This window comes from Schistosoma haematobium, chromosome 1 (genome assembly GCF_000699445.3).
Source record: "Schistosoma haematobium chromosome 1, whole genome shotgun sequence".
NCBI lineage: Eukaryota > Metazoa > Platyhelminthes > Trematoda > Strigeidida > Schistosomatidae > Schistosoma > Schistosoma haematobium.
In genome coordinates this window covers 61,456,947-61,466,154 of record NC_067196.1, presented here as the reverse complement: position 1 = coordinate 61,466,154, position 9,208 = coordinate 61,456,947, and the positions used below count along the sequence as shown (strand labels likewise).

Below are 9,208 nucleotides of genomic sequence, written 5' to 3'. Positions count from 1 at the left end.
ACACTTATGTGAATAAATATATAATCGTTTAATGGACTGATTTCTAGTCATGACTTTTCATACATAAATTCGTTATTTGGCTGACAATAATCCAGTGTATCTTGGTGAAAATGACAGAGAAAAAAGCTGTGATTAAGAATGCTGATATGTCAGAAGAAATGCAAGCTGAAGTAGTGAAAATTTGTGTTGAGGCATTGGAAACATATAACATTGAGAAGGATATTGCTGCTTTTATTAAAAAAGAATGCGACAAAAGATACAATCCAACCTGGCATTGTATAGTTGGCAGAAACTTCGGCAGGTAACTGATGTTCAGTTTTTAATCGTTTTATTAATTTGTTTCTTGTTCTGTATAAGTTTCTTATGTGGGTATAGTTTAAGATAGGTCAGTAAACCGTAAGTAGCTAGTTCGAACCCATTTAGGATTTAACATGTCATCGTCATTCAATAATGAATAGCTCGGTATACTCAGGAAAAGTTATTTTGGAATTGATGGACTTATAAAATGTTTTAGAAACCAGATTATTTTCCATTTGATGGTGCATAATATTTGAAAACTTACTTGGGCCTTACTGTTTTAATAGTTAGTGATTATGTTAGGAACATTTCGTTCAATTATCATCTCGTTACCTAAGATTGCGCTAAAGCATTAACGTTGCGGAGATGGACGAAAGTGGTATGAGTAGAAATAAGACCAAACTAAGGACGCATTACCGGTCATTCTTGTTTGAAGTCGTTAGAAGCATCTCTGGCCTCGCTTTGTAATCCTTCTTAATTCATTTATATTCTCAATTGTGTTTCTTCTAATAGATTATAATTTTTTGTAGATAAATGACCCCACAGTTATTCTCTTGGGTGTTACAATGTATTACTGTTTTAGCATTTAATTAGCCACTAACCAATTTTAGTTTAACATGTCTAACCACATCCCCTAATACTTTCTGTTAGTACATAATGTGATGGTAGCGAGTAGTTGCATCCTATTTAGTCCTTAGATTTGTCGTGTTTCGAACGATGAAACGAATACATTCCTTCTAATATAAAAAAAGACGAACCTTTATTGTCAGATCATTTTGTTATTTTCCCACTTAACTAGTAATTTGACCTAAAGGATATAGGTCATGTTTTAGTTTTACCTTTGTCTCAACCTTGAAACATTTTGTTATTAAACAGGATTAATCCAATCGCTAACTATTTTTGCTCTAAACTAGGATTGGTTGACAATTAAAGTAATACGAATCTAGTGTTAAGCTGGTTTCAATAGCATTTCCTCATCCAGATGGTTGGTACTTTATTTAACCGGTTCTTTAAAAACTGTTATTAGCCTATCAAAATTTAAAAACGGGTCAATTGAAGTTGTCAGTAGGTAATATGCTATTTTTAAAAAAATTAACCTATCAGTTCATCTATAAATCAGTTATTTAGTTTTCGAAACGTCTGATGGCTATTGTCACTCGGACTCAATATTTTTGCTTCTTTTGCAGCTACGTGACCCATGAAACCAAACATTTTATCTACTTATACCTTGGACAGGTCGCAATTCTTGCTTTTAAATCTGGATGATTGACTCTTATAACCTATACATAAAATCCTAAATTAATCGGGTTTTTTTTACTATCATTGTCGTATCGACCAGTTGTCTTACGTCTAAATAAGTCAGATAAAAATCAATAGAAATATTAAACTAGATTCCAGTTTTTCTTTACCATACTGATGGGAGGATTTATGTCGTAATGTTAACAAAGTTACTACTAATGACCTTTTGCAAATTAGTGGTGAAAATATGCATGATTTGTCTCGGTAACATTTTGTGAAGTGATTCTTAAGCGCTAGATAGTGTCATACAAGTATCTGCTCTGGTTTCAGCCTCAAATATTGATGGATGTGCACTGGGAAACTATATGTCGATGGACGCAGGGAATAAATGTACTCCAATCAGAAAAATACATATCATAGTCGATTATAGTTTGTATTCAACATGTAGTCAACCATAGCGTTTAGGTAAATCAGGATTGAGTATGATGCATTTGTTCTGTCTGAGTAAGGTTGGATTTGTGGCTGGTCTTGAAAATAATTCTCGCTATTGGTTGTGACAGCGAACATACTGCATAAGATAGGAAAGTAATGGAAGCTTGAGGGAATATGATTGTTGTGAACATAAAATAGTGTTTGTACAACCAGTTGGATATGTCAACAAATGGGTGCAGTTGTCTTATGAAGATACTTAAAAAATTGGTAAGTTTGCTTTCATAAGATTTTGGTGTCAAAGTTGTAAAAACGGACAAACTACCGGAGAGTAGCAGGGACGTATGAATCCCACAAACATACGGCGGGAAGTTTAGTAGTATCAGGTAAATGTTAGAAGACGAGATTTCTATCTGGTAGTCATATTTCTCAGTTCATATATCTTGATTTAACGATCGGCATATTCTACATCTAAGTGGTTTTTTAGATGCAGGTGTAATTAATCTCCACAACAATTTAGGATCTAATCTCTGCCTTGGGAATACTCATTCCTGTTAGAAATCTCTTTGAATAAAAGCCCAGACAGATGTAGGACGTGAATTAACAAGATGCAAAGTACGACGTAATTTCTAATCCACTTGCTTACTCCTGTTACCCCCGGTGGAGAAACAGGCTGCTCACCAGTGCTTTCCATCCAACTCTGTGTTGTGATATCCTTTCTAGTTGCCATTCGTCCTATTCATACCAGCTTCTAATTCTCGGCTTAATGTGTTCTTTGGCTTTCCGTTTCTCTTCAGGATTACAAGTTAGCGCTTCACTCGTTGTGCAGTTTAATAATTTCCTCAATGTACGTCCTAACCATGTCTAACGTCTTTTCCTAATTTCCTCTTCAGCTGGAAGCCGTTTTTCCTCTCCCACGGTAGGATGTTATTGATGATATCTGGTCAACGGACATGGAGTATTTTGTGTTGACAATTGCTTATAAACACTTGTACTTTTATGATGATGGTTATAGTAGTTATCCAAGTTTCACTTCCGTACAGTAGTACTAACTGTCTTGACGTTCGTACTGAAGATTCTCGCCTAGATGTTGACTTGCAGACGGTTGTTTTGAGTTCTATATATTCTTCAACCGTAGGAATTGAATTGATTGTTCAACGATGATCATCCATAGTGTCGCGATTCGGTCTGTGCACAGCAGATCGTTACGGAATGCGTCGGGTTGATCTCGAAACTGAGCGTCTACTGAACCTCTCATCAGGTTCGAAAACACTGTCGAACACGTTTCCTGGTATCGGTAGTAGTGTGATGCCTCTGTTGTCCTCACATTTGCTCAGATCTCCTTTCTTTGGGATCTTGGTGAGGTGTCCTTCTTTCCAGTCCATCGGTACTTGTTCCTCCCCCCGAATCCTCTTGAATAGAAGGTGAAGCATGTTTGTAGTTACTTTGATATCTGACTTCAGCTGGTATATTGTCAGGTCCTGCTGCTTTCCCGCTCTAAATTTGTCTGATGGCCATTCTGATTTCTTCCGTCGTTGATGGATTGACATCTATAGGAAGATCTGTGTGTTGCTTCGATGTCCGGTGGATTTAGTGGAGCTGGTCTGTTCAAGAGTTCCTCGAAGTATTCCACCCCTCTGTTCTTGAATACCGGTGATTGTCTTGCCTTTGTCCTTAACCGGCTTCTTTGGTTTACTATATTTCTCCGCTAGTTTCTTCGTTGTATCATATAGCTGTTTCATATTTCCATCTCTTGCAACTTTTTCCTCCCTCGTTGCTGGCGCTTTCACACATTTCTGCTTGTCGGCTCTAATGCTCCTCTTCATTTGCTGGTTTTCTCTTTCTCTGTTCTTGTTTGGCTGTTGTTAATTGCTGTCTTTTTGTTCTTCCTTTCTGACACAGTTTGTGAATCTCCATCGACTGGACAAATTGACAGATGGAGAAGTAAGTGTTTAGGAGTCATCTTGGCTAAGTCTGTATTTTCGGTTAATAGTAAGCGGTGTACTCGTGGATGGGATTCCGGAACTAACGATGGTAAGGGATTTCTTTGAACCCAATATTTGGCGGTCAGAATACACAGAAACTGAGGTCCAGGGGATCAAACAAGACCAGTGAAGTTAGAGGTTAACATAATGAAACAGTCGACTGAGGAAAGCATACATACATGAAGATGATCAAAACTGCGAAACCAGATGATGGGGAAAAACTGCCGTAAAACCTGTAGAATACTTCTAAAAAACTCGCTTCAATCTGAAGTAGTTGTTAGTGATATTGATCATTTAGAATAAGGGCTGCACGCTAGAACCAACTAAACGTAATATTGCCATAAAGATAAACCAAACATCTTAATCTTGTGTACGAGACTAGTTCTCTTGTGAAAGTCATAATATTTCGTTCAAATAGTAATGAATGATCACATTATATGTAACGGGATAGTAGACGCACAGTTGACTGGAAAGATGTTGAAATGCTGGGTAGAGAGAGTACCAAGAACATCCGAGAATTCCTAGGAGCTCAGTAATCAGGTCAATCAGTAATCAACCAAAACATTGAAATCAATTCAATTTATCAATAAATCGGAAAAATCATGGACCAAGAATCAAATCAAAGGGAGAGACAACCAAAATAAATATAAAGACAATGACAGGTTTAAGGTCAACAATAGTCAATCAAGGTCGACAGAATAGCTGTTAGTCATATGTGGAGAAATCCGAATACTTCACTTCTACCTGAAGTTTATGCTAACGGTCTTGTTCGGAAGAACAGTGAGAGGTTCATGATCAAACCAAGCACGTTAGAGAACGAAACTCCACCAAAATCATCTTCCACAACATTAAAGAAGTATGTATTTGTAAAATTTCAGCGAATGAATTTGAAGTAAATCCAACGTTTCGCCTGGCAATCTGGTCAAAACTTTTCCAAGGAATTATAATCAAACATCAAAATTATCGAATATAAGTAGGTACATGGTTTTCCGGTTCACTGTTTACTGAAAAGGTCATCTAATCAACGTTAACAATGTTTAAAATAGGTATTTGTATTATTGTGTAAGACATGTGGTGTGAAACGAAGTGTTACGATAACAGATTGTGTGTATGCGTAAGTGAGAAGAATTTTCATTCATTATATATTGTCTTTGGTCTGTGAATATTAAGAAAACTTTCACTTACGTATACACATAATCTGTTATCGTAACACTTCGTTTCACACCACATGTCTTACACAATAATACAAATACCTATTTTAAACATTGTTAACGTTGATTAGATGACCTTTTCAGTAAACAGTGAACCGGAGAACCATGTACCTACTTATATTCGATAATTTTGATGTTTGATTATAATTCCTTGGAAAAGCTTTGACCAGATTGCCAGACGAAACGTTGGATTTACTTCAAATTCATTCACTGAGATTTTACAAATACATTCTTCCTCTTTAATGTCTCACAACTCAGAGCCCAAATACTGTGAAATCATTCGATCAAATTTAGACGAAAGTTCCTATTCGTCTTCCACAACCTTTAAAAATGATACTATAACCACTGGATAAGTTAATTACTATTGAACTCAGAATATTAGTGGATAACTGTTTGGTTCTTGAAACGACTTGCACTGTTTGGGACTCAATATGAACATCATCACTTGGATAAGATTACATCCAGCTAAGCAGTCCTAAATAGGATTAAACACACATCTTGTATTCAACTGCCAGTCACGATATGGAAATTTTGATTCAATGAATTGACATCGAATACTGAAATTAACAATTCATAACTAATTTTCATCTAACTATTGTCACTTTTGGCCCTGTTGATTATCACGTAATAAAATCGCCAATCAGAACACCATCCTAGCACATTCTTATCACTGTGCAAAACCAATAACGCATTGACCAGTACGAGCAGCCTAAAGTCCTTATTTGTCCTTTTTGTCTAGTCCTGCCTGTTCAGTCCCGAACACTAATATCATCTTACACCATACGAATAACATATTTCAGATATACTTGGTTTATGTACAAGTAAACCAGACCACATCATACCATAAAATAAAAATTAACAATAATACAACATCAAGCCGAAATGTGTCTGTGATTATGAGAAACTGTAACTAATAAGTTAAGAATAACTTAAGAATAGTAAATCGTATAACAGTAGTCGATATGTCAAATAAAAGCTTATTATAAAAGGAATATAAATATATACAATCTAGTTACTTAATAGTTATATAATAAGAATGTATATATAATAACAATCCGTAGATAGTTCCCAGAAGTTACGATAGAACAATAAGAAGACGGAGTTGATCTGAAAAATGTGATGTATTTGCGCTATACATTTCGAACAATCTGGTCACACATATACTTGTCAAGGCATTTTTATATGAAAATTAATAAAGGTCAAACAAATAAAAGTACAATTAAATAACTAAGGGGGGAGAAAGAATAAGAATTTGTCGCGTTATCCTAGGCCATAGAATGACTTAAGGATTACCAAGGTAAATTCAAGGTTACGACAAATTGTTTTTGTACACATAAGGGGGGTTTAAATTTACGAATAGCCAAGGCTTCAATAAACTTAAGAATTCGACCTTGACAATTTCTATACAACTTTCTAAATGCTGTATTAATGTTAATTTTGTGCCCTGTCTCAATTATGTGTTTTGCCATCGATGAACTTGGTTTTCTACCTCCTACATTAATCGGATCATTTGACACACACTGATTTTGAGGCCATCTGGGCACATGTTCATTGACCCTTAATTGCATTGTTCGATTACTCCTCCCTATGTATGTGTGTCCACACAAACATGTAAATTGATAAATACAATGGGATGTGACGTAATCATTAGTGCATTGTTTGGGTCTATTAGGAATCATGGCCTTAGACTTTTCAATCACTACCAACTGAGCAGCACAATACGTATTCTCGATGGCTGCTTTCAATCTCTGCCTTAAAACTATACTGTTTGATTCGCCTCTATATGGTAGATTGATATAGACCTTTTTCTTTGGCACTGAGTAAATTAGAGGTCTTGGCATTAACTGACTTTTGCACCTATTAATAAACTTGAGTGGATAACCATTTGCTATTAAAGTGTCAGTCAGTAACTTTTCATCGTTTTCCACCATATCAGAGGTACATATTCTTCGAGTCCTCTTAAAGAGGCACTTAACTAGACCTCTCTTGTATTGCAATGGACAAAAACTATGGAAATTTAAGTATTGTCCCGTCCAAGTTGGTTTCCTGTACACGGACCGTCTAATAGTGCCATCATCCCTTCGACTTAAGAGTATGTCTAGAAAGGCTAGTTGACCATTACTTTCTGATTCATGTGTCATCACAATATCGTTCTGAACACCATTGAGTTTATCCAGTAATCGGTAAACATCAAAATCCTTATCACATATAATTAGAATATCATCCATATATCTTCTATATAGAGTTGTCTCACCAATGAGGTCGCTCGTCATATTTTCCACATATGACATGAATACCTCAGCTAAGAGAGGCCCTAAAGGGCTACCCATAGCTACACCATCAACTTGTCGAAAATATTCACCATCAAACGTAAATTGAACATTAGCTGTACATAATAAAAGTAATTCTTTCAAAAATGGTAACGGAATAGGAAAAAGAGGAAAGTTTTTGAAATATAGTCACAAAGGAAATCCACCGTCTTTGTTAATGGTACATTCGTGAAGAGGGAGTTTACATCAAATGAATGCAAAGATTTATCTTTAATATTAATGTCACCAAGAAAGTCAATTAGTTCAAATGTATCTTTTAAAGAGAACTTACATAGATTAGTACGAATTGGGTTTAACAGTTTTACTAACCATTTAGCTAGCTCATGTGTGGGAGAACCACACATAGACAAAATTGGTCGTAATGGAATATTAGGTTTATGAATTTTAGGTAATCCATATAAATTCGGGAGAACTGAACCCGACGGTTTTAGTATCTTAAACTCCTCGTTGTTTATGACGTTCATTTTAAGAAGCTTTACTAGATTGGACTTCACTCTGGATTCCAATTTTCTAACATTAATATTAGAAGAAACGTCCTGTAAGAATTTACTTTGATCACCCAGTATAGATAACATTTTGTCTTTATATTCACATTTATTGATAACGACCACCCCAGAACCTTTGTCAGGTCTGAGGATCACAATATCTGACCTACTTTGGAGGTTTTTTAACGCAGCGAAATGTTTAGGAGTCAAAATACTCCTTTGTCTGACTTGAGATCCGTGAAAGTGGTGGGCAACGTCAACCAATTTCACCTTTAACCAATTTTTCTTATCCAGGGTGGTTGGGACAAGAGGGTTCAACTGATCATAAAGATTTTCAAATTGAGCATCTATCGACAGATCAGAAATCTTCGTATGTGCAACGGAAAAATTAAATCCGAGTGATAGAGCTTCTTTCTCGAATACAGAAAGCCTAACAGTTGATAAATTTGATACATATTTATCCGGGTTAAATTGAAATAAATTTCCATCATTATCATACATAAGAGATTTACTCAGCTTTTGTTTAGTAGTATGATTTGTTTTAGCAACCACAATACTGCAAAAATTCATAAATTTAATACGACATACCAGAGAGAGATTAGATAATATGCATGATGCCTGAGTATGAAATTCAATTAGTTTATTCAACATGTCATTACATCTTTCTTTATGAGATTTCGCCAGCCGCAAAAGATTAGACACATTTGGTTGTAACTTATTAGATTGTAAGAATTTAAAGAAATGTTATTATTATTAATTTTCATATAAAAATGCCTTGACAAGTATATGTGTGACCAGATTGTTCGAAATGTATAGCGCAAATACATCACATTTTTCAGATCAACTCCGTCTTCTTATTGTTCTATCGAAATTTATAAAAGGGACTAATTGCTTTAAATCCCAGAAGTTACCCATAATTTAACCTTCGTTAGGATACTTCACTAACGACTACTCTATACATAATATATTATATGTCAACACACATATATTAACAATCAAAAATCTTAATTGTATTTAGCATTCTCATTCCTTTTGTCTGATTAGATGAATACATTAGATAGTAGTTACCTTTTTAGCATTACAAACATATGCCATTACATAAACCCTATTGTTTAAGTACATATTTTAATGACAGTTTTCGATTCTATAGTCTGACCAGTTGTCTCTTTAGTGTGTTTTAGCAGTACATTTTCATGGAATATTTGTCTGTCCTAAACATATTAGCCCATTTA

At 35.1% G+C, this 9,208-nt stretch overlaps 1 protein-coding gene across 1 annotated transcript; it reads right to left on the bottom strand.

Annotated features, from left to right (window-relative positions):
* Window positions 1–6,263: 6,263 nt before the first annotated feature.
* On the bottom strand, window positions 6,264–8,928 carry MS3_00001784 (uncharacterized protein). The gene is made up of 2 exons (XM_051209279.1): window positions 8,042–8,928; window positions 6,264–8,001 (listed from the first exon to the last, which is right to left on the bottom strand). The coding sequence occupies exon 2, from the start codon at window positions 7,489–7,491 to the stop codon at window positions 6,451–6,453; it is 1,041 nt and encodes a 346-aa protein (XP_051074720.1). The 5' UTR covers window positions 7,492–8,001; window positions 8,042–8,928; the 3' UTR covers window positions 6,264–6,450.
* Window positions 8,929–9,208: the final 280 nt, after the last annotated feature.

Excerpts from the sequence above, each read along its gene's own strand:
- MS3_00001784 (XM_051209279.1), bottom strand. The coding sequence starts at position 7,491 with ATGGGTAGCCCTTTAGGGCCTCTCTTAGCTGAGGTATTCATGTCATAT.